This window comes from Corvus cornix, chromosome 8, assembly GCF_000738735.6.
Source record: "Corvus cornix cornix isolate S_Up_H32 chromosome 8, ASM73873v5, whole genome shotgun sequence".
Classification (NCBI taxonomy): domain Eukaryota; kingdom Metazoa; phylum Chordata; class Aves; order Passeriformes; family Corvidae; genus Corvus; species Corvus cornix.
Window position 1 is genome coordinate 29,767,102 of NC_046338.1, and position 26,136 is coordinate 29,793,237.

General features: G+C 40.1%; 1 protein-coding gene across 7 annotated transcripts in view; it reads left to right on the forward strand.

Annotated features, from left to right (window-relative positions):
* Positions 1 to 26,136, forward strand: part of RABGAP1L (RAB GTPase activating protein 1 like) — a 243,198-nt gene that overhangs the window by 24,619 nt on the left and 192,443 nt on the right. For 6 of the 7 annotated variants that reach the window (XM_039556022.1, XM_039556018.1, XM_039556017.1 and 3 more), the window contains 8 exons: positions 974 to 1,184; positions 3,103 to 3,277; positions 4,069 to 4,229; positions 4,701 to 4,811; positions 8,499 to 8,565; positions 9,829 to 9,931; positions 10,861 to 11,027; positions 14,652 to 14,796. In XM_039556022.1, the coding sequence (XP_039411956.1) occupies positions 974 to 1,184; positions 3,103 to 3,277; positions 4,069 to 4,229; positions 4,701 to 4,811; positions 8,499 to 8,565; positions 9,829 to 9,931; positions 10,861 to 11,027; positions 14,652 to 14,796 (1,140 nt within the window). The remainder of the gene's footprint in view (positions 1 to 973; positions 1,185 to 3,102; positions 3,278 to 4,068; positions 4,230 to 4,700; positions 4,812 to 8,498; positions 8,566 to 9,828; positions 9,932 to 10,860; positions 11,028 to 14,651; positions 14,797 to 26,136) is intronic. The other variant, XM_039556021.1, reaches the window with a different exon arrangement.

Genomic DNA, 26,136 nt, shown 5'->3' on the forward strand with positions numbered 1-26,136 from the left:
AATGATGGTGGTACTTCCCTGGTATTTGAAGTTTTCGTGAAAGGCGGAGGACTGACAGCTTTTAATGTAAAACTATACTGTATATATTTTATGTAAAATATATTGTAGCTTTTTTAGAGATAGATATAGATATATATATAGATATATATATAAATATATATATATAAAGCTACAATATAAAAATACATGTATTCCGTTACATATATTAGGAATACAAGGCTGTGGTCATCTCTGTGTGCCTTGAACTACAATTCTTTTTTCCTCAATAGCATGCAGGGCACTTCTGTGGTATTCTGTCAGCTAATTCTCATAGCATCTGTTGGAAATAAACGAAAGATGTTCTTGTGGTAGAATAAGATAGATAGTTTGTATGAAATGGAAACACCCATATCTCAATTACATGTGTGCTGTATATCTGAGAAACTTACCTCACTGTCTTCCTGTTTGACATTCTTCAAACAGAACACACCCTTAGCATGAGTGAACAAAGAAATACTTGTAGATGTGTTTCTCTTGCCCCATTCCAGCCCCAACAGGAATAATTCAGTTTCCCTGCCTTCATGATTCTAAGTATTATGGCAGTATCAGCCCTGGTAATAAGAACTAGAAGTAACAGGGCACAGAGGGGGGTCGGGACTAGGTGATTTTCAAGGTCCATTCGAACCCCTTAACGTTTTATGCTTCTGTGATTCTGTGACTGCTTAGAAAGATTTAGAATGTCTGTGCTGTGTTCCAGTGGTGCTAAAGAGAATCAAAATGCAATTTGTCCCCATGCCACACTTGGAAACATGAATTAGAGTAGACTTCACAGTAATATTAAACTGCCAAATGGATTTCTTGCTATTGGAGCTGAACTGTCTACTCTCATGTCCGTTCCTGGAAAATATAGAAGATTTTGCCATGGAACTCATTGGAAAAAAGAAACATGTACAAGTAAAAGCAAATGGCTAAGAAGTGGTTTCTTCATTTTCAGAAATCTCTGCACCAAGGGCATCTTCTCCCAGTGAACCCCTGGAAGAGGACAGCGTGTTGTTTAATAAACTGACTTACTTAGGTTGCACCAAGGTGTCAGCCCCACGGAATGAACCAGAAGCTCTGCATGCCATGGCAAACATGAAGTCCTCAAGTCAAGCCCCTTTACCTGTAACGCTCTATGTTCCAAACATTCCAGAGGGCTCTGTAAGGTAACACACAAGGGTTCCATTTGTTGCTTAAGCAGACACATGAGAAATGGTTTCTGAGTTTGTTACTTGCACAGGGAAGTAGAATTGCTGGATTTGTGCCTGAGGTTCTTGCTGAAGACAGTTAATTTTGAGAAATTCCTCTGAAGCAACAAAATGTGTGCTCAAATTTACCATGCAGTGCATGGCTGGTGGTACCAGTTGCCACACAGTGTCAGCAAAAGCATTTTACCTATGTATCTCTTTTTACCTTAATATCTGTTCAAATATGATAATAAGAGAGCTACTGGAAAGGGAGAGCTGATAATACCTGTGCTCTCCTGACCTCCCTAGTCTGTCCACATTTCCAAGGTACATGTGTTGCAGGAGTCCTTCTGGCCTTCGGTTTGCTGCAGAAGTGTCAAGTTCAGACTCTCCCATCTACGTTGCAGAGTTGAGATGCTGGTCTTTGCTTCCAGTCATTGCTGTGCAGAAGGCAGCTCTGACCTGTGTCTGCCTCGTGATGCACATGCTGACAGTCTCCAGATACTAGAAAAGATTTACTTTCCCCATGTGAGAAGGGTCTTTTAATTGGTGGTGAGAGAGTGAAAGGTTCTTAATCAGAGTGCACCAAACATGCACCGGTAGCATTCTTGCATCCAGAAGTAGGGAACATCTCAATGTCCAATTTGTTTAAGCTCTGATACCAAGGTATTTGAAGGATATGATTAGATTTCCTTTCTTGCTCAAGCTGTGCTTATGAATTGACTGTCACCTTGTGGAGAAAGAGAAGGACCTTCAAGAATCTGTATTATTTTCTTCCATTTTATTCTTTGAACCCAATTTAAGTTTCATTTGCCATTAGAAAATACTTCATTTGTATACTTCTACTATGGCAACAGTCAGCCAGACATAAGATGTAAGGTGTTCTGTGCCATTTTTTGTACTCAATGTGGCCATTCAGGAGGGTTATTTAGCAAGTGAAACAGCAGGTTCCTTTGATTTTTAATGTCAGAGGATATCAGTAAATGAGGGACTGCCTATGAACCTGCACAGAACTGGAAGGGTGAATCCATGTGTGACATAATACATTCCATCAAAGCTTAGGTGATACCAGTGTTGGCTTTTAAGAGTGTGTCCATTCCTGGTGTCTAAATACTTGTCCTGTGAGTTTCCAGTTCTCATGTCCCACCAATATTACAGCATGCTGAATCCTCCCAGGGCTTCTCTTACCTTTAGATTAGTCCTGTATTTTTATTGTTACAGACTTGGGATTTTAGGTGACTGATGTTTATTGACCCTTGATGTGAATGTGCACATGGACGAGTAGTGAAAAGACAGAGGAGAACACTGTGGCTCTAACTATTACTCTTTAAAAGTCATTATCCACCAGTCTGTTCTGAAACACCGCTCTCCTGCTTCTAAGTTTCTGGAATATTCTTTGGGTTCTGTGTTTGAGAATATTTTAAATTTTTGTATGAGGTCTTAGATGGGTGATGTGGCAGCGTTTGCTAAGCTATGTAGTCCTGTTGATTCCAAAATTGTTTTCATAACAATTTCTTAAACAGGTATTTAAATTCCTTTATAATGTTGCATTTTCTCTGGTCTGTATACAAATCACATTTTCATGGTTTCTGTGGTTTCTACATTTCTTCTTTCATGTTTTTCACAAGCAGTGGCCATTGCTTATGATACAGAGGTACTGTATTTGTCTATATTATGGCATATAAAAGAAATTCAGTCAGTGTTACAACCAGAAACATTTACATCTTAGCTGTGTAAAGCATAACATTTCTGTTCCTGCTGTCCATCTCATCTACTCGAATTTAGTAGTATTTAGAGTTCAGATGGCTGTTTATCTAATTGCAGAAAAGCCTTTTAGGTAGGCCTGTCTGTTTTACTGACCTGTTCCTTTGATCTTCCCTGTTCCTTTTCTTGCAAGAATAATCGATCAATCGAGCAATTTGGAGATAGCCTCGTTTCCCATCTATAAGGTGTTGTTCTGTGTGCGGGGGCAAAATGGGACTTCAGAGAGTGACTGCTTTGCATTTACTGAAAGCAGCTGTGGCACAGAAGAGTTCCAGATCCATGTTTTCTCCTGTGAGATTAAAGAGGCTGTAAGTATTCTGTGTTGAGCAGTCCTGCCTGGGAAAAAGGACCCAAGCAGTATTTGAAGAGGTCATTCCCAATGTGGAAATGGGAATTATGTATTTTTATATTTTATATATTTTATATTTCATATAACATATGAAAAATATGTTAGCACATGTTCATGAATTTTGAATATTATTACAATTTTAAGTTTTTGCTGTTAGTGTCTCAACAACATTCCAAAGTGCACTGTAGTGGGAAGATCTGGAAAGCCTCATCTGGGGCTTTTGCAGGCCTCATTTGAGTCTGTTTCATACTGAAGTTGTGATGTATACCTTTTGAATTACGGAGATCCATGTTACGATACTCTCCCCTAGATATTTTAGGAAGAACTGTGTGACAGTTTGGGAGAAAAGGACTTTCTTAGGGCGGAAAAAGAGAGGTTGAAAAAGAAGAAATCTCCTTGGGTTTTGACATCTGCCAGAGCAAGCTGTATGTTGCATTGTTAAAAACACAGCCTGAAAAGTACGTTGTCCAGGTCCTCTAATGAGCTGCATTCCTAATCTGTAATCTAATTTATATTAACTCACTGAGCGTGACATGAGCAGGGAATGTGACAGGAATGGAAATAGGAGATGTTGTTGTTGAAATGGCTTGGTTAGTGAACACATCATGTTGAGTGCTTTGTGTTACATGAGGCATGATTTGTGTTCAGTATAAGAGGCAAGTGATGTTGTGACCTTCAGAAACATCACAATGCCTCGTTAAAAAGACCCTTATTTTCCATCAAAATACTAATGGTTTTGCTTTTCTGCAGGTCAGCCGAATTTTGTACAGTTTCTCCACAGCATTCAAACGTTCTTCCAAACAAGCATCTGATCATGTGAAGGACTTTGTTCTTCCCACGCCAGATAGTGATGTGTACACTTTCAGTGTCTCCTTAGAAGTCAAAGAAGATGATGGAAAAGGAAATTTTAGGTAATCAGAATGGGAAGGGAAAAGTGGGAATGTCTTTGGAAAAAGCACACAGCTACTTTGCACATGCACAACTACTGTGTTGCAACAAAATTCGTTTGACCTCTTTTCATAAGCAGACAAGCTATAAATAGGAAGTTGCTCTTTTGATGTTACAATTTTCTTCTCTGTATTTTTTCTGTAAAAAGATTAAAATTCAGGATACGTTTTTTCAAGTTAGTTTCTTTTCACTACATCATTTCTTTTAGGGATGCTCAATGTAGGCCTGTGCAAATGGAAAAGATAGTAAGAAGTCTGTTAAAAACTTCAGTCAAACCAAGTTTCTTGAGTAAATGCAGTCTAGTGGTCTCTTTTTTGGATTTTTTTTAAACCTAATGAGTTTTGAATTAATTGAAAATTTAGGAAATGGAAAATCTTTTCTGTATTTAACAGTTCATGTTCTATACCTGCTGAAGGATGTTTCTATTCTTTTAGCCCTGTGCCAAAGGATAGAGATAAATTGTATTTCAAGCTTAAACAGGGAATTGAGAAGAAAGTGGTGATCACAGTTCAGCAACTCTCGAACAAAGAACTGGCCATTGAAAGGTAAAAATCTTACAAAAGTGATGAAGGTTAGATTTTTGAAAGAATGGTATTTAATGTAGTTTTCTCTGACTTTGCAATTTATGTGATAGAAAAAAGAATGTACCAATAACACCAAATATGATTGCACGATGGAATTAATGCCACCAGATGGCAGTCTTATCAAAAGAGTAACAACAGGAGAATTCAGTTCTTGTGAAAAGGAAATGTAAGATAACAAGAAAACCTGCCCCCAAACCCTCCCAAAACCTGACTGATCTCTTGACTTGGTTTCAAGCTTTTACTTCAAAACAGAAACTAAAATTTTAGACAAGTAGACAGTATTTTAGACAGTGTTTTTGTGTTGTAAACTTAGGCTTTTGCTACTCATTGACTTTAAAAAAAAATATTTTCAGTGTAATTTTAATTTAAATAATTTTGCCTTCAGGATTCAGTTAATGAGGAATTTATGAATAGCATTTGATTATTGCTTTTCTCCCCAAAGTGCAACTACTTTTCTTAGAAATTAGCTTTTATTTTGGTGACATTTAGAATATTCAATTGGGATGTTATTTTTATCACCACAAGCTTTGCTGTGAAAAAGTTACTTACTTGGAATGACATACATGGGCTTGTAAGTCATTTTATGTACTTAACCCGATAATATTAAAATTCAAAACTGGTGAAAGATGAATGCAGGTTACATCAGATTGAGCTTCTGAGCATTTTAATGTGTCTTCAAAACTATTTTGAAGTGGAAATTACAATGCAAAGAAATATTTCTAAAGAAATTTGGTCTCTGGTCTAAAGATTTCAGTAATCTTTTGTCGTGGTTTCAGGAGATCAGACTTGGTTGCTGCTCAGAGAAATTGCCCCCTCCTGGTGTTCAGGCAGAGCCTAGGGTTGGGTCAGGGTGTTGGAGAAAGTTACTCTCGTGCATTGCTTTGGCCCTTCCTGCTCTCATGCCCTGTTTGACCTGGGCTTTGCCAGTTTGTATTTGGATCAAAGCAGCTAAAGAGATGGTGTTTGCTTCTGAGTCATGTGTGCCCCTCCATAGGATCAGTCCCACAGTGGGGGGCAGGTCAAGTCCCACTTGGTTATAGGATTCCGGAAGAAAATTCTGGTTAATGATCAGGGGGTTTAAGGAACTTGTTCTGAAGAGTGAAATAGCCTTTCATTCTGAGAGATGGAAGGATTGATACTCCTCTCAATGCAGTGGTGTTTAGATCCAGTTTGCTACCACTCATACGCGAGAGTTAGTCCTGAGTTATGTAGGTATACCTTAGGTTAAAGTCTAGGCTGGTATCCTTAGAACTGAATTACAGAATATTGGTTGGTTTCACATCAGTAGTGGAAACTCTTAAAGATCACAGAATACCAGAATGGTTTGGGTTGGAAGGGACCTTGAAGACTACCCTGCTCTGTCATGGGCAGGGACACCTTTCACTAGCCCAGGTTGCTCCAAGCCCTGTCCAGCCTGGCCTGGGACACTGCCAGGGATCCAGGGGCAGTCACAGCTTCTCTGGGCAGCCTGTGCCAGGAACTCACCACCCTCAGAGGGAAAAATTTACTCCCAATATCTCATCTAATCCTGCCCTCTGACAATGTGAAGCCATTCCCCCTTGTCCTGTCATCATGTTAACTTAATACTATCAGCCTTGTGCATGGGTAGCATTTGTATTTTTATAAATGAAAATATACATTAGTGAATAACAATTACAGTTCTTTTTGTTTTTTCCTGCTGCTCTAGAAAGTAGTGGAGTATGTGCAGTTGCACAGAGCTGCTCACTAGCCAGTTTCAGGTGCAGAAACCCAGCAAGTCTGAAGTGAGACCGAGGCCCACAGTCTGTACAGGTCATTTTGAATCTTGGGTGTGTGGTTGAGCCTCCTCATGTTGGAGGCTGAATGTGTTGACAGCTGTTCCTGTAAAATCCATCTTCTGCAAGTGAGGGTCCTGACCTGGTTTGAGCTGATTTTCCTTTTTGAAATAAGAGGGAGAAGCCCTGACTCTTCTTGCAGCAGGATGCTGCTAGGCGTCATAAGTCTCTGGTTCTGTGAGAGGCAGGGGTTAGTTGTTCCTGACTCCCATTCTTTTGGAAACATACTTCCCCAAAATTTTGGCTGTCATGCATCAGAACTTCTGTACATCTGAGCAGTGCACAGCAGTAGGATCTGGCAGCTGTTGTCTTTGAAAGGCACAGATATCTTGCCTGCCTCTGGATCTTGGCCTTACGTGTCTCTGTAGCAGCTGTACCAGAAGCTGGTGACCCCCCTACTTCATCAATTACAGCTCTCTCAGAGCTATTTCTGCCCCAGGGACAGCAAGTAGTATCTCTGCTGTTAGTTTCTGCCCACTTTAATTAGTCCCTCAGAGAATCTGGTTTGTGTGGCTAAATCCAAGTCCTGTATCTGAGCTGCCTTGGGTGCTTTCCATGGCACTGCATTATGGATATAGATAAATCAAAATTGTTGTCTGCTGCTTTATTTACCACTTAGATTTGTATGATTCTAGTAGGGAAAGAGTATGGAGAATGGGAAGTACAACTGTGGATGTAAGTTCCTGTTAAGTGTAATGAGGTGGCAAAAGAAAGCCATATACCCCTAATGTAACAGGGGAAAGCTAGGTGGTGTAGTAAGTGCATATCTTGAGACTCCTACAGTTAATAGTGTTATTAAAATTTTAGTTGCTGGTTTTCATATGTCCAAGCAATATTGTTCAGCATATTACATAATTCTGAGAGTCAGTGAGAAAAAGTGGTTTGATTATCAGAGAACCAAACAGAAGAAAAGTTCTTGAAACAAAACCCTCTGAATTACAGCCCCAGTTTTCCATAATATTTCAAATTGCACTTATTTTCAATTTTTTTTTTGCTTTTTTCATTTGAGATCTAAGGTTTTTAAAAACCTGTGCAAATATGTAGTTCTGTTTGGTGTTTTTATTCATAATGGAGTATGTTCAAAGGAGAGAAAGATACAGATGATTTACAGAAACCTCAGACCTGGATTTGTGCCTTCAATAGGCAGGAAATTTGAAAATCTGAATGTCTGAAGAATTTTTGGGTTTGTTTTGTTTTTAGGGTTGGGTTTTTTTTCTCTCTTAAAAATATCAAGAAAATTATCTTGGAAAATGATTGGACTGGAATTCTAGAATTCAAGGCCCTATATAGCACACAAATTCAGATTTTAAAAAATGAAGAATGAAGTCATAAAATTGAGCAAATTGTTGTTTCTTGTTTATTTTTTAAGGGCCCATGATGCTATGTGGTTTTTTTCAGCAGAGCTATTATGAGTGGTAGAATGAATGAATTTGTATTTTTTCCTATGATTGCATGAGAACAATTTTTAAAATGACCTGGGGAGACAGTGAATTTCTTCCTGCCAGTCTCCACCACTAATGTATAGGAATTGTTGATATCTTTGAACTCAATATTATAAATGGTCTTCAGGAATAATTGAGTTTTCACAGGTCAGATGCTAATTTCTGCCATCCTCATTCTGGAAAATAATTTCATTGTCTTTTCTGTAACATGTATTGTGTTGTTTCCCGAGCGTTGCCATAACAATAACAAACAACTTCTCTGAAAGGTACTCTTAAAATTAGAAGCAGTAGGTGGCTGTCCATTATGTTCAAGCAAAGACTTTTGTATTGTGAGAAGCTAATACATGTCCTTTGTTTCCTTTTATGTTTTTTGTTTTAAATAAACTTCACAGGTGCTTTGGGATGTTGCTAAGCCCTGGACGAAATGTGAAGAACAGTGACATGCATTTACTAGACATGGTAATACTTAGCCCTAATAACCTGTTAAATAAGATAAGGTGATTTGGAAAAATAACCAAAAAACAAATAAACCCCAGCAAAATGAGCTTCTGATATCTTGTGCTGTGTTTGTGTTTCTGTTTCTTAAATCCTGGGATTTGATATCTGCAATCATAAGATGGACAAAACATTTCAATTAATGTCAAAACCTGGGGCATCTGGCTTTTATTGAATTAGTGAAGCAGAGATTAGGTTGTTACAAATAACTGAGCATTCTGTATTGTGTTAAGCATGCTCCCTAAAAATTCAGAGCGAATAATTGCTTTTATATTTCAGTGCCAGGGGAGTGCTCTTATTTTTCCAGGGGGCTGAAACCTTTGCCTTTATTTCCTTCATTTGATTTTAAATTCTTGCCCAGAGTTTGAAGTATTCACTTGTCTTCTATGATTTTCGGTTTCTGAGAGTTGCTTCTGAGAGAACTGCAAAACAGTGTGATATTTTCTGTGATAATACCAGTTTACTGTCTCTCTGTGGATAATACAGCCATTTTCAAGTTATGAAGTGCTAGAGCTAAGCCCATCAGACCTTTTGTGACTCTACAGTTGTCCCAGTTTTGCCTAGTTCATTTCTGTACTCATGCTGCTGGTTCTATCTATCGGTACTTAGTTCTCTTGTCAGACTCATTTATTGGCCTGATTGTATTTACTAGCTCATCCTTTTCCTGGTTTTATTTGCTGAAATTAGTTCAGTTTTTCCCTTTTTATTATTTGATTATAAAACTGAATAAACTATGATGAGTTTTGGAGTGGTGTTGTTCCTATAAATCTGTGTAACACCTCTTTACTGTATTTGAATTCTTGTCTTTACTCCACCTTGAATTCTCTCTATGTTCACACTGCAAGGACGTTTTAACTGCTGGATGTAATGAGTTGTTAGTTCATTTCTTGACTATAGCACAGAAATAGACATTTGTGATTTGCTTTCCACCTCCTTTCTCCATATGTAAATCTGGAGAACTAGTCACTTTTATTTCTCTTAACTGGGTTGCGGAGAGGGAACATCAGTCTCCTTTCATCTCTAGAAAGGCTGCCAAACAGGCCTGTTGGATCCCTAGGGACTGTTGCAGAAAACTTGAGGAAGCATGTGCTTGCCTCATACTAGTAGTAGTTCATTCCACTTAATTCATTTCCTCTAAGGTTCCTAGAGCTGTTTCTCATCCCCGTGCTCCATCTCTTTGATCTCAGACCACAACTGTAATACAATCCTGTATGATTTTATTTTTAGGAATCCATGGGAAAGAGTTCTGATGGGAAGGCTTATGTCATTACTGGAATGTGGAATCCTAATGCACCCATGTTTCTAGTACTTAATGAGGAAACTCCTAAAGGTAGTGGAATGTAATCTGTGTGTTTGTTTCACCCAGCAGGGGTTTGGTGTGTGTACTCTCTCCTGGCAATCACGGTGCATGGCTAAGTACATGAACCATTATGTTCCAAGAGTCCATTGCTGGGAATTTTCCTGCATAAACATGTGCAACACAGAGTTGTGAAGAATTGTTCACAGAGCAGTGTGGTGCTGATGTGGAGGTGTGACATTAGTGTGTGGGGCTGATGTGCCTGTCCCTGGTTATCAGGACTTTTTGGTTCTAAGCATTTCCAAGTTGTTTTCTACCCATTGTACTCAGCAAAGCAGTGTGAATAGCAGGCGTTGGGGTTCTTCTCCTTCTAGGTGTGAGCTGATTACAAATAGCATTTCATCCCCTGCCTCTTGGGGCACCTGGCAGTGATGCATTCAAGTGCTTGATGATATAGCACAGTTTCTTATTGCTGGAACTTACATCCTCTGATGGGATTTGAAAACTTGGAATGTAAATCTGGAGTTCGTTTTCTGTCCCAAGGTAGAGCTCACATCAGCTTGCTTAAAGGCATGTCTGAGTACCTGCAGCCAGTGTCAGCGTTCCTGCTGATGGATTTTCAAACCACGTTATTTACAGAACTCCTTACACAGTGTGACCTTATCCTCTGCATGCTCCTTTCGTTTGATGGGGATCATGTACCTTAATGGTGTTTGCTTGGTGTGATGTCTTGCCCCTGTCTTTAAAACAAGAACATAATATCTTTGTTTTTGAAGTTATCAGAGTTCCTCGGTGCACTGGTTAATGCACACTTTCATTCTGTGCAGCAGACACGGAGGGTGTAGAACTCAGGCAACTAAACCAGGTGCAATAGAACCATTAATTAAACAGAAAGGATTTTCAGTTTGAACAGCAGTGTGCAGTTTGAACCTGACTAAATGCTTCTCATTTTTGTGTTTCAGATAAGCGTGTGTTCATGACTGTGGCTGTGGATATGGTCGTCACTGAAGTAGTAGAGCCAGTCCGGTTTCTGCTGGAGACTGTTGTGCGTGTGTATCCTGCCAATGAACGCTTCTGGTACTTCAGCAGGAAAACCTTCACAGAAACTTTTTATATGAAGCTAAAACAGGTAATGCCTTTGGTTTTTTTAGAACATTGGCCTCATCTGTCCTAATTTGGCCTTTATAAAAGTAAGGATGGCACCTGCTCCTCAGCAGTTTGTTTCTTTTAACTGTTTGTTTCAGGGATGCTCTAATGCATAAGCATTAAGTAGCACGTATATAGTTTCACTGCCTTTGTGTCATGGTTTAACTCCAGCTGGCAAGTAAGGCCCACACAGACACTTGCTCACTCCCCCACAGTGGGATGGAGGAGAGAATCAGCAGAGTAGAAGTGAGGAAACTCGTGGGTTGAGATGGAGACAGTTCAGTAGGGAAAGCAAAAGCCATGTGCTCAAGCAAAGCAAAGCAGGGAATTCATTCACCACTTCCCATGGGCAGGCAGGTGCTCAGCCATCCTCTGGGAAACAGCGTAACACTGGCTTGGGAAGACAGATGCTGTCATTCCAAACATCCCCTCTTCCTTCTTTCCCTCCCAGCTTTCTGTGCACCTCAAGCCCTTTTGCTGGTGGGGTGGGATGAGGAGCAGCAAAGGCCCTGTCTCTGTGTAAGCAGCTGCTGGGCAGAGGCTAAAACTCCCCTGTGTTATCAATACTGTTTCCAGCAGAAACCCAAAGCACAGCCTCACACCAGCCACTGTGAAGGAAAGTAACTCTAACCCAGCCAAACCTATTTTGTACCTGCCTATTGAATTATCTTTAATTCTCTACAATGAGCTCTAAAACAAGTCCATTTGACTGGTAAAATTGGGAACTGACTCTATAATTGTTCATTTTAAAATCAAAGGGCTACTGACATTCACAGTATGAAGGCAGGTAGCCTATTAAAGGCAAAGGAACCTAACACAGAGGTTTAAGAGAGTGAGGCTGTTAAGACTGTAGCTCAAGTCCCTTCTGATTTTGGCATTGGCTGAGGTACCTACGAGAGATCTGTCTGCCCAGGGTCACTGTACAATGGTGTGCAGCTGCATTCTCCTGCAGCCACTGCTGACCTGCTTTCTCCAAAGACTTATGTCTTAGTATTGGCCCAAAAGGTGAAAAGCAGAGGCCAGTCGTACTGTGTGCATTGGAATGGTGGTGCATCATCTCTGACTAATGGAACCAAAGAGCAGTGATTTAATTTTACTGAGCCTAATGGGAGTATTTGAGTCATCCTCTTTCTGTGGGGCACAGCAATAGGTCTGAAAAAACCAAGCTGTGTTGATATTACATGGGAAAATTGCTGCTGTGTTTAACACTTAGGGAGTAAATAAATCTCAATCAATGTTGTTTCTGTATTTCTTCTGGAGATTAGCATAGCAACTTAGAATTTGAGAAAATCTGAGAAGGCCTACTGTTACATGCAAATAAGAATATCTGCATTTTGACATGAAAAAAATACATTCGAAAATATTCTGCTCACAGCAGCTTGATACTTATCTCTAATCAGTTCAGCTTGCCTTTTAAATCACTTGCAACTGTACCATTTTTAATTGAGTAATATGGATGCTTTCTTTTTCTCACCCCTTACAATGTGACAAACATACACATGCCTCTCTTCCCTGAAGAAACACATGCATTTCTTCCTGCTGCAAAATTCAGAGTCTGTTCTGCAGATCTTCAGAAAAGGAATATTTTTAGTCCTAGTAATCCTTCTGCAAGATGAGGTCCTGATTGTGGTTGCCAGGATCTCTTTGGGTGATGTGTATCAAGTCTTTATTTCACCAGTTCTCAGCTGGACAGTTTGTGTTGAAGTAGCTGTTCCTGCTGTTACCTTTGGAAGATCCTGTAGCTCAGGGCACTGTTACTCCTTGGGAGATAACTCTGCAGATGGCGTTGGGATCAGCCATTTGTGAACTTCCTGGGAAAGCACTTGAGCATTAAGTAGATTCTAGAAAAATTAGAACCCTTCTGAGGAAGGATTCAGACAGGTTTAGCAGGCTGAGCTGAGATGGGTGAGGTGCAGTCAGTTACAAAGAATGACAGAAATGCAGGTTAATGTGCAATTTAGGACTGTTCTTTCTGGTTATCTTACTGTATTGCTTATGCACGTTTTCATTGTTACAACGTGGTCCTTGTCATGATGGGTTTGTGCTTCAGAGAAAACCAACAATCACACTTTTTACATTTTATACAGGTGGGTCTTGCAGTTAACCAGAACAATGTGCATGGAGCTGAAGACTTGTAATTATTGTAACAAACAGCAAACCCTACAGTACCTCATGCCTTACTCTCTCAAACATAAAAGCTATAGATAGCTATGGTTAATAACATTAGTGGCAGCAATACTTGATTGATTTAACCAAGTACTTTGTAATTAATCAATAATGGTGTTATGTGAGAATAAAACAGGGATAAAGGCCCTAATATTACCCTGCTTAATTTTACAAAATGCAGGGTATTTGTGCCTACACCCCAAAATTCATTGAACTGACTTAACGAGAAATGCAGTCAGCAAAACTGGCTGATAATTGGAGCCTTTGCTTTAAGGGAAGCAGGTCTGAATGATTAATGTAAAGTAAATGAGGAAAGTTTTCTCACTATAAAATAATTGATATTGTGTCAGTCCATACAGTCCCTGTTTAAGCTGCTCATCTGCATAATTTCACCAGCTGGTTGAAATTGCGGGTGTTGGTCAGTAGTGCATGTACATCTCCAGTGAGCTATTGTGGAGCCTTTCAACTTTATCATAACTTTGTTTTTCAAACAAATTGAGGCTACTCCAACTGCAACTGTGTTCTTTTTCATGGTTAATTTGATGTTTTCAGTGTGTTCCAAAAATTAGCTTATTTTAACTGATTAGGCAAGATGCACAAAGAACAAAATAGCACAACACTTTGGGCTGCTTCATTTAATACCATCATTAGTTTGCAGTTATTTACAATTCTCTAAAAATACAGTAATCACTGCATGTCACTGAAAAATAATTGTGTTCATAACTGTAACTCAGAGGAAAAACTAATCCTCCTTTTATTTTAAAACTTGCAACTGCTTAAACTATAGTTAACTGACTTCTTTTTCATAAGAAAATCATAGAATCATTGAATGGTTTGGATTCACAGGGACCTTCAAGATCATCTAGTTCCAACCCCCCTGGCATGGGGTTCCATTACATTTCTCCATTGGAAGGAGCGTATTTTAAATTATATTCTGCAGAAGAAAGATAATTTTTCCTGGTTCTTTAGTGAGCAAAGCACTAAAAAGGGCTTTTCACAATTTACGGCTTTTCAAAAGTGTGAGGTTTTGTTTCTTCTTTAGTCTTGTCTTCACCTCCAAAAAGCTCTTACCATGATTTTTTTTTTCCCCTCAGGCATTCAGCTCCTGTTTCAGTTACTCCAATATTTTTCCTTTGTTCTCTCCTCTTTTCTTTAGCTTTCTCTTTGATTTAATGTCATTACAGCTGTTTAAATTGGAAAGCTTTTTTTATCGTTGTTCTGAGCAATACTGAAAATGATTGTTAAGGGGCAGCTTTGGAAATAATGAGGTTTTATTTACATTTTCTACCTGTAAAACTGGGAGAAACAACTGTCAGATACTGCCATCTGTTCGTGCCAAGGCAAAGAAATTTGAGGCACTCTTGACCAAACTACTTTTTAGCCTTTCACAGCCTTATTTTTCAACAGTGGCAACCTAATACATACCCATATTTTGGTTTAGTCTGAAGGAAAAAACCGCACAAGTGCTGGAGATGCAATTTATGAAGTTGTCAGTCTGCAGAGAGAATCTGCCAGAGAGGAAGAATTAGTCACCCCAACAAGTGGAGGAGGGCCTATGTCATCCCAGGAGGATGAGGCAGAAGAAGGTAAGGATAAACGAGCACTCACAGTTTCCATGGATAGTACTGTTATATTTCTGCTGTTAATTTACTCATTTAATTCTTAATACAACTGTTCTGGACAAAAAGATCACCCGTAATTTTCTATCAGCAGTAGTAGTATTTTTACCAAGCCATTGTTTGGATGTCTTCCAACAGCAGCAGCAGACACCATGTGTCCATCTTCCTGTGTGCTGCAAAATGCATTACTGAGGCACCCGTGCTCTGCCAGCAAGTTAGAAAATGGTTTGCAAAGGTGTTTTCTTCTGATCAGAAGTCATTTGCCTTGAATGTGCTGTGCTGTTAAAGAGGACAGCATGAAATTAGGCTTTGGAATGGCAGGTTTTAAATGCCTCTTTGTAAAGAAAACTAAAAAAATATCCCAGGCAGACTCACATGGGTATTGTCCTCAGCCCCTGACTGACAGCTTAGCATGTGATTTGTTTTCCCTCACTTATATCTAGGGCTTATTAAAATGTCTCTTGGTTCAGTTGGGGATTGCTACAGGTCATGGACCCAGAGTATTTGCCTGCCTCTTCCAAAGCTTACAGTACCTCAGTGTATTTCGTGGTTTGGGGGTTTTTTTCTCAGGGGGTGGTATTTTATGTTTTGTTTTGTCTTTTTGAAGGCCCTTGGCCTACTGTTTCTTTGTACTTTGAGGGTTAGCATTCAGGATAGGCTTTCTGTGTGCTATTTTTGATCTGGATGTCTGACCTACCAGGAATTGTGATCGTTTTACCAAGTTATTCTTCAGATTTCTGGCACTGTTCTGTCAATACCGTAAAAAGTCTCACTCACTCCTGTGGAAAAATTCTTCCTTGGTTCTTAGTTATAGGTAAGTATTGGATATTAGCTTATGCAGTAGGAGTCAGAAGCCTGGGATTAACAGGCTGGAGCTGGCAGGTGTGGTTAGTCCCAGTTACAAGCCAAACCCCCCCACATACCCCAGGTGACACCAACCTTTCCGAAAAAACCCCAGTCAGGTGCTCTTTGAACTTTGATCTTATTCCTGAAAGGGAGGGAATAGGCACAGACTAGCAATGTCAGCCCCCTTTGTGTCACTTCTGAATAGTAAAACTACTATTTTCTCCAGAGGAATTCTTCTGTTCCATTGCTGTTTGGGATTGCTTTGCTGTTCATAGCAAGAATTAGTTCAGGTTTGGCCTTTGGAATTTGTAGATCAGTGTAGTGTAATTCAGCTGCTGGTGTTCTTTTCCTTGCTGGATATATGAGTTGTAGAGCCAAATTGATTTGTTTGATAGGGTAGGGTTTAAATAATTGAATATTTTTTTTTCAACATTGCTTTTATTGGGAAGAATAAAACTGCTGCAGAATGTGGTGAATGCAGCACAGTTGGGAATAACATGGATACTGTCCTCTTCGTACTGTTACAGGATGGCTTTATTTTATTACAGAGAAAAAGTATTCCACTGGAGTATGAACCTAGGTTTAACTTTGGTTTAGCTCCTTAATGCTAGTTTCCATATTTTAAATGTAGATGACTTCCTAAGAGAAGACATTAAAAATATGATGCGCCTCTGTTCTCATGGAAACCACATTTAGAGTTCTGTGCCAAGAAGTTCTTTATCCTGGAGGATATGCAGGTTCAATGAGTCATTTGCAGTTTTTCTAAATAAATCTCTTCATTCTTTTTTTTTCTTTTTCTTTTCAGGGTACTAATTATGATGATGGAAAAAACCCCCTTGAGTTTACAATGTCTTGTCTTAGCCTTGGAAGAAGGCTTTTTCTTTTTTTAATGTAAAGTATGATAGCTACCTGGCTATATAGGTTCTTTTTACTTTTTACTTTTCTCCTTTTTTTTTCTTTTTTTGCTTTTTCCTTGTATGCCCACAGAATATTCCTTAATTGATTTCAAAAGCACTATACATTGCATTTTTCTTGTATGAGAATGCACTGTATCTGATTCCTGTGTACTCTGCATGCACACAGCTCACTGGGATGTCTTGTGCCATGAGTATATGAATAAAGATGGTCATAAAAAAGAAGGCATTTTTTCAATATTCTTTTCTTTTTGTTTTAATGAAAGGCCAAACATACGATACCTGCCAATAATGATTTTAAATAAACACTAGCCTAAAGGTAGGCCTAGTATCTTTCCACAGCTGCATGTAGGAAATGGACATCTTATACTCTCTAAATAACATTCTCAGCTTTTAATATTTTTTCTCATTTTAGCGTGATTTTTCATGTGAACAGCTATAAAACAATTAAGACCTTTGCTAAGATTGTGCAGTTGTTACTTAGAGATCTTTCAGGTCAACCTCACTTTTGTTTTCTAATTACTAATATTGTGATAGATATTTCTGGCAACCCAATCACTTATGGTCCTTTGCTTTGGAGATAATATTTTTAAAAGTATATTTATATTAATAATCTCTTGTCAAAACCTAGAATGTAAAGTGCACTCCTTAATAAGAAGCTTTCTATTAAATTCTAAATTCTAAATTTTAAAAAGATTAAAATGTGTAATGAGGTAAGTCTTACACTTTCTGGAAAGGTTTCAAGTAAAGTGGATTTAAGTATCAACTTATATGCAGAAAAGTTCACTGTTAATACTTAATTTTGAGTAGAACCTTGTCACAAGGTGCAGAGCACAGATGGTTGAACTCCTCTTTCTCCTTTTTAGAGCATTAAGAAAGGTGAGAGCATGCCCAGAATCGATGGTGTGGATACTGCAGTATTGAGAAAAGCAAAGCTCAGAGAGCATTTTATTGTAGTATTGTTCTGTGGTAGGATGAAGTGGCTGCCCTTGTGAGCTTAAGGATTGGGGAAGATGGCTTTCCAGCAGAAGCATTTAAAGGAGGATGTAGGCCTAGGAATAAATAACAAAGGGAGAAGGGGATGAATACGTTGGCTGCTTTAGCAGCCATGCTTGCTCAGACCGTCTGTGAAATGATGACCTTCCTTTGGCTCTAATATTTGAATGACTTTTTTTTAACTCTGTGTAACATTTCAGGAGAACACTAGAAAGCTCCATTTGCGTTTGTTCTGGAGTCAGGATAAAGTTGGAAGGTTAAGGATCACTGTGAGCAGGAGCAGTGCTGTTCAAAACCAGAAAATATTCTTTAAGCTGATTGTTACTGGGTTGAAGATACTTTTGCTGAAGCTTTCTGTGGTCCTGGGTGTCTGGTTACAAGCTCTCATTCCCATCTATGAGTTGGCTGCAGAGTAAGCACAGATTGTTTGGCAGATACCGTGAAACAGATAAAAGGTAATTCAGGTAAAAGATGACTTGCCTACCAAAAAGAAGCTTCTGAACATGAGCTGTAGGGTGCCTCTGGAACACTCTCAGATGACTTCCAGGAACGCAGAACTTTTCTGTTTGTGTTTTGTTTGCCAAGAGAAGAAATAAAAAACTTCAGAAAGGGAAACTTACCTTCCTACTCCCTCTGTCTGAACACTAAGAGCAAAAAGCAAGAGATAGACAACAGAAAAATTAACTTCAGAGGTATGGAAGTTCAGTGTGGAGATGGTAGGATGTGACATTGGAAAGAGACAGAACAAGGGACCGTGAAAGTTTCAGAAGAACTCGGGATGTGTTGTGTTGGTCGCACAAAAAGAAGGTGTGTGCAGTGGGTAAGAGGTGGGCGACACTAAATGATTGGAGATGATCAGCCAGGCTAAATCAAAATGCTGGGTCAAGTGTTGTGGGTGGGTAGAGGCTGTTCTCAGTATTCAGGAAAGCAAAGGAGTAGAGGAGGTGATGATTTAGGAATGAATAGAACTCCTGAGAGAGTATTTAGTGATAAAATAGGGGTTATGATGCGAACAAATGAGGGTGATTGTGTGAGAAGAATGACATGAGTAGTGTTGAAATAGTCAACTCCACATTTTAATCCAAATTAAAAATAGCTTTATGTACTTCGCAGGAACTGTTTGTTATATTAATCTAACAGAGTAAAGTTGGTGGGTCCTAAAGAAGATCAGTTGAGTCAGTCTTGAAGACTTTTTGCCATCTCCATAAAAATGAACTAAAATGTCACAAATCTGAAAATCATGAGGCCATTTGGCCAGTTGCTATCTCCAGAAAAGAACCCTTTGCTGCAGTTCCACAAGAAATGAGTTTTAAAATACAGACTCTACTAAGAATAGCATCCAAATGAAAAGAAAATACTCCTGGCAAGCCTGATGTCATTTTATGGACTCTACTGTCCATAAAATAGTCCAAAATGGGTTATTTTCACACCTTACAAGTTCACTGTGTTATTAAAAATCATAAAATAAATGCACTCAGGTGATTTCTGCAGCTATTACTGTGCTGCCAGGAGGAATGTGATCATGTGATACTTTCCTTAAAATGTAAAAAAATACTGGGTGCAGAGGACTTGGTATTTTGAATACGGTGGCAGTTAATAGTTGAAGTTGTATTTAGATTTGTTCATGCAAGTATGGCCTTTGTGTTACAAGGTGAGTATTTGAAATGTTTCAAATTTGAAGCACTTCTGTGCATTGCAGAAGTATTTAATGAAATTGCAAGGTTGTAAATGAAATGGAAAATGGGGGATTTTTGAGGTTGTTTCTGTTCTGGGAAGTGGAATACTCCCAAAGAGTGTGACTTATCCTGAGCTCTTTAATCCCTCTCTTCTTCCCCAGTGTCCACTCCACACTCCTGCACAGTGGGTGTGGGAACACTCTGTGGGTAGGGGTTTTTTGTTTGATAAAATTTGTTCCTCACACTTACTTTGTGAGGTTCAAGGCAAAACATAATTCCCTAATTCTGGCCTGTGGTTCATGAGTGTTCCAGAGAAATCTGTTGATGCCTTTGGTTTATTTTTGCAGAATGACAGAAAGAGATCTTTTCAAAGAAAGGTAGTTTTCAATTCTGTGGGTACTGGCTCAGTTCTGTTTCAGTAGGTGAATTCTGTTTCTTGGATTTCAGGCAGGCTTATTGAGGGTTTTTTTATAAATTTCATAAAATCTCTTCAGATTGTGGTACAAAATAGGCACAAAATGAGCATAAATTTGTGTTTTCATCTTGTCTGGAAGCAATCACAGATTATTTTGAATGATTTGGATGCCTTGTTCATTAGTGGTTGTCTTTCCTTGTCTATCTGTAATCAGTATGAAAGCAGTTTGAAAAAGGATTTGCAATCCTCCTGGCTTATTAGGAATTCAAACTTGCTACTGCTAAAGGATCTTCTCAGGTTTTCAGTCACCAATTTTGGGTGGCCTCAAGCTGCCACTGCTTCTATAATTTCACACATTCACATGTTTCACATAATTAAAAAAATTCACCTACTTTTGTATAAAGCTTATTAAAAAGATTGTTCTCAACCAGCAGTTCCCCTAACCTCAGAGTGAGATTCTTCCTTTTTTTAGTTTTGGTCATTAGACTTCTGGTATTCTGTGAGTGTAAAGGCTTTCTAATCTAAGTGCCTTGCATGCTGCCTTGGCACTTAAAGTAAATGCCAGGCAATCCACCACTTCTAAGTGTTTCTAACACTGATATTTGTTTTTTCTCATTGATTGCCTCAAAGATGGGAGTAGATTCTAATCTACAAATTCATAAATTACTAATGCATTGCCTTAGAGTTGTGACAACATCTCAAATTTTATTTCCTTGCCTGTTCTCTGAGATGTCAGCTATCAGACAGCACGGTACATGTGGAGCATGTTTGTGTTTACAGGACTACCTCCACTGTGCAGCATTTAGTTGCCTTTGTCATCTGTGTGGGAGCAAAACCACCAAACTGAAGCGATAATTCTTCCCCTCTCTCTTTTATTCAGCTTTATGCATTTCTGCATCAAGTTTAGAGATGTCATGGTGGCTCAATTTTATGTGCACTGCACGAGGGGAGGATCTTCTCTTGGATGCCCAGTTAAGGTTTATTTCTGGGACATATTAAAATAATTCTCATTTCATGTGACAGTGGTGCAGGGCATGTGTTGGAAGGATATGACGTAGAACAAAGCTAGTGTTTTAAAGGTAGGGCATATCAGATAAGGATATAAGATAGGGTTTAAAATGCAGGATTTGTTGTATTAAAAAGAAAAAGGTCATTTTGGCTGCCGTTGCACACAACCAGCAGGACTGCTCTCAAGTACAAGTGTGGGTCCTTTGGGAGATTTTTGCACAGTCTTTAACATGTTCAAACCATGGTGGTCTGCAGTGAGGGAAAGGCAGAGGACATACAGCTGTGTGCTCTTCCCCCCTCTCTCAGTGTTTATCACATACAGGGTTTGGGACCCACATTTTGCATTACCTAAAGAAGCAATTAAATTTGCAGCCTGTTGGCAAGGTAATCAAAATGTTGTGATTTGTCGGCATTAGGTGTTGCTTGAACGATTCTAAGTGAAAAATGTGTATCTTATAATTCATAAAAAGGAATGACAATCAAAATAGTGGGGTTTTTTATTACTGGTTTGCTTTTAGTGAAAAATTGTTACTTTATTTTTTGTTTTTGCTCTCTTTACTTGTACTTGTGTAGCTGCCAAATTAATATTGCAGGTTAATTATGTGACTAACATAAGCAGAAGGTTCTTTTGAGCAGAATTCAATGCAGGTTGTCTTTGTTCAGATTCATTAATCTCTATTTTTTTGCTCCTGATTATTCCTCTTCCCTCTAAATAAGAAAATACACTGACAATTGTCATTTCATTAATCGGTTATTTGGAAGACATTTGGAAATCCTTTTGTGTTCATCAAAATATTTTGTAGTGCACTAAAAAGTTGGACGTCTCTGAAAATTTGCCTTTTTTAATACTGGAATGACTTTCATGACTTAAACTTTGCTTCACTCTCATCCTCCCTGGCAGAACTGTAGTTCATGCTCTATAATTTCCTGTTACCTTCTAAATGAAAACTTGCTCTTTTTTGTGGCCTTTCTCACGATACTCTTTTATCTTGTATGTATGGAAAGGTTCCATGTCAGTAACACTCTATCTCGTGCCCTGATAATATGCTGCCAACTTCAGCTCCTCCTTCATTTTTGTTCTTCTCTTACATAAAAATCAAACTGTTCATATTCGAAGTATTCCAATTCTATTCCCACTTATCTTAAAGACCTGAAGATTTCCTTCTCCTTCAGACTTCTCCTACTGTATTATTTTTCAGTTCCACCTACTCTTTTTATTTCATGTGTAACAGCTTCTCAATTAAAACTCATTAAATACCCTTTTTTCTCCTTCACATCAGTGCTCGAATCCCACCTGTTCATTTTTTTATCTGCTTTATTCATGCTTTTCGACTAATTTTGGAGGTACTTATTTACTTCTATGCTCAACGTCTCTGAAACAACTCTGTAGTTTTCCACCTTATTTCCCTTTTTGTTAACTGAAAAAGGAGTTTGACTTCTGAGGTATTGTCATGTTTCAGGTGAACTAGTAGAATTTCCTGAAGAAGAACTGAATCAGTTGGAAAAGCTGCTCCATAGCTGTATCATTGGTGTAAAATATGGATGAGGGGAGTATTGTTTAAAGCCAGATTTTGAAGTATTGATGCAAAAAAACCAGCCCACTGAAAAAAAACCAACCATCCCAAACAAAAAAACCCCCTTTCACTGTAAAACTGGGAAGATGAAAAACATTCAAGCACCTTAAATACCTCAGTTTTTGTTGGCATGAATAAAAGTCTTCCGCCGGAATTTATTTCCTCAAGCCAAAAATGGGTGTGCCAATAAACAAAGTTGAGTCTGTTCATCCCTGCTGAGAGAGAGGAACCTCTGTGCTGTCTGACTGGGCTCTGAGTTGGTTTCTCATAGTATTTAGTTCCAGTCTTTGCCCAGTGTGTCAGTGCTGCTCTAGGTACTGGTTTTACCATCTGAGGATGACCTCTATTTGATACCCTGCACTATCAAATTAAGAGATGGGAAAGAAGAGGCCAAGATTTTGTGTTTCTCTGTGTATGTTTCTTTTCCTGTGGTGTATTTGCTTGTGCTGATTACTGTGTGTGTAATTCTTCTGGTTTGGACACTGGATGCCTCAGTATTTTGCATGAACATCTCTCAAGAAAAAACACAGACTGGAGGAGAAAATGGGAAATGAGAGCAAGTGTGGAGAATTTGTCCTTTGAGGAAATAAGCAGAGTATTCTAGAGAAGAAACAATAAAGGCTAAGTTTTTTTTTTTTTTTTTGAAAGTGGCGTACTAAAATTGTTTAGGAGAAGAAAAGCAATTGGCATAAATTGCAGATTAGAAAAAATTAGGCTTGAGCTGAGAAATATAGTCAAAAGAGCAGTGAAATCCTTGGAATGAACTGACAAAATTACGTATATCCGTAGACTGCCAATCTTCTTTTCTATTAGATTCACTCTTTTCTAGCTCGTTCTTGAATGTCCTTGCAGGTTTTGAGAGAGATGACTTTTTACATGTTTGTTTGTCTGTAGGTGCACTAACAAAACAGATTCCATGCAAAATCTGGCATCCAGGGATCCTCTCCCGTCCCAAGGGATACCTGTGCAGGCTTGTATATTCGTCTCATGCAAGTGGTAAATATCCAAAAGAGGAAAGTGCCAAAAGGAAGTTCTAGGTTGATCAATCTGCCTCAATCTGTGGGACTGGTTATGGAGCAAATACTCCTGGAAGTTGTTTCTAAAGATGTGAATGTCCAGTGGGGTCAGTGGGAACCCCCAGCACGGATTTATGAGGGACGAATCCTTGTGACCAACCTCATCACTTTCCTGTGACACGGTGACCATGCTGTGGGCAAAGGACAGGCAGTGGATGCTGTACACCTTGGTTTTAGCAGGGACTCCACACTGTATCCCTTAATGTCCTTATCATGAAATCAATGAGATAAGGACTGGACAAGGGGAAAATGATGTGGTTGGAAGGTTGGTTGAACTGCTGGGATGAAAGAATCAATCAATGGTGTGAAGTCTGGCTGGCAGCCAGCGACTAGTGGTATCTTTCCGAGGTCGGTGTGGGGACCAGTGCTGTTAAATGTCTTTATTAATTACCTGTGTGACAAGACCAAGTGCACCTCCAGCAGATCTGTGGATGACAGCAAATTGAGGGGAGTGGTCAGTGCTCTGGAGGGCAGGGCTCCTACTCAGAGGGACCTGGACAGGCTGGAGAAAGGCAAGGCCTTGGGAAGTTCAGTGAAGGCAAGTGCTGGGTCCTGTACCAGTGACAGAACAACCTCCTGTGACAAGACGGGCTCAACACCAACTAGATAAAAAGTGACTTTGTCAGAAAAGTACTTGGAGATGCCAGCAGACAAAAGTTTGAGAACAAGTCACCAGTACATGGCCACAGCAAAGGCAGCGGAGCACAGCGGGGGCTGTTTGCAGGAGTCCAGGCAGCAGGCCCAGGAGAGGATCAGTGCCCTCTGCTCAGCACCTGTGAGCCCGTGCCTGCAGTGCAGCCAGCTCTGGGCTCCCCGCTACGGGACTCACACGGACACTCTGGACCATGGCCAGTGGCCAGGCTGGCCGGATGGCAGGAGCACATGGTGGACAGTGAGAGGCTGAGGGAACTGAGTTTGGTTCAGGCTGGAGAGGAAAACATGCTGCTGCCTACATCTACTACGTCAGAGGAGTTAGTGAAGATGGAGCCAGACACTTCTCAGATATGCCTGATAACGGGCTGAGAGACAACAGGCACAAGTTGGAAGCTGGGAAATTCTGGTTAGCTAAAAGGATGTGTTTGGTGGTTTGGTGTTATGACCCAACTTAACACAGAAGAGCAAGGAAAACGTGAGTCTCTGTGAATAAAACGGATCGAACCCAGAAAGGTTCGAAATACACCCCAAAACTTGGTTAAAACCAAACGAGGTTAGATGTTGGTGCCAAAAAACTTGATATATTTTATTTAATAGTAAAGGAGGCAAAGAGGAAGAAAATAGAAAAAGAGGTGTGTGTGTCGGGTGGGGGGACAGAGATAGAGTGACAGGGGTTAGGTGGAAGCATATCACCCTTCCAAGGGTCCCAACAACGTCTCGTTAATCCCCTCCATCTGGTCTGCTGGTGGTGAGGGTCCCCGTTGCCCTGTGCCGAGAAGTACAGAATCCCATGGATTCATTTACCTTTGGGCCAGGTGGGAATGCCCCCATGCCTCCCTTGGGGAGGGCAAGTTTGACACTGTCCCTTGCAAGACTGTGGATCTCTTGCATCTTGTGCAGTGCTCTGGTGTAGGGTCTGGGGACCCCTTTAACCTTTGATGGGCCGTGACACCCCCTCTGCTGTCCCTCATGTGGATGCGGCTTTTCCCGGGGTGAAGGGCCCCACAGCGGGGCTCCTCTGCACAGCAGATGGGCATTCACTGCCTTGGACCACAGGGTTTTTCACCACACACCCAAAGCCTCTCCTCCCCCCACCCTTTGGTGTGAGGGTCTGTGCCAGCCTGGCAGCTGATAGCCCCAGGGCTGTGGTCTCTGCCCCGAAGGTGCTAAGCTTGATCCCTCTGTGAATGGATTCTTCTTTCCCCAGCCCAGACCTGAGTCACTTTATTTTATCTCCATCAATATGCAGTGCAGGGCCCCATTCAGGGTGTGGTGGTCTTCAGCTTCTGTTTTTATCCAGTTTTGCTGTAATAGGCAAAAGTCCTTCATGAAGATGTTTAATCCATAAATGAGAGCATTCCAGTCTCGGACAAGTGGTTGGCTTGTTTGTTTTTAAACCATCAGTGTGGTCAAGTAGTGGAACAGGTTGTTCAGAGAGATTTTGCAATCTCTTTTCTTGAAGGCGTTCAAGACTAACTTTGTATTGTGGTTTAACCCCAGATGTCAACTCAGCCCCACACAGCTGCTCGTGCACTCTTCCCTGGTGAGATGGAGCAGAGAGTCAGAAAGGTAAAAGTGAGGAAACTCATGGGTTGAGATGGGGACAGTTCAGTAAGGAAAGCAAAAGCTGTGTGCTCAAGCAAAGCAAAGCAGGGGATCCATTCACCACTTCCCATGGGCAGGCAGGTGCTCAGCCATCCCCTGGGAAACAGGGCTCCCTTGTGTGTAGCAGCGGCTTGGGAAGATGAATGGCTTCTCTGAAGTTCCCCTCTTCCTTTTTGTTCCTGCTCTGCATGCTGAGCATGATGCCCTATGGTCTGGAACAGCCCTTGGGTCAGTTGGGGTCAGCTGTCCTGGCTGTGTCCCCTCCCAGCTTGCTGTGCACCCCCAGCCCTTTTGCTGTTCCCAGCCAAACCCAGCACACCTCTTGCTCACGTCCCACAGTGACCTGATCGAACCAGAGCTTGGAGTGGATCAGACTAGCTGATCTCCAGAGGTCTCTTCCATCCCAAAGTATTATTCCATGCTGATACCATACAGAGCAATGCTTGCTGTGGGAGTGTGATCCTTCAGGCTTGCTTTAAAAAGGCTCTAAATTCAGGGAATTGATTCATGAGGCATGACCTTCTTGTGAGTTTTGTGAATCAT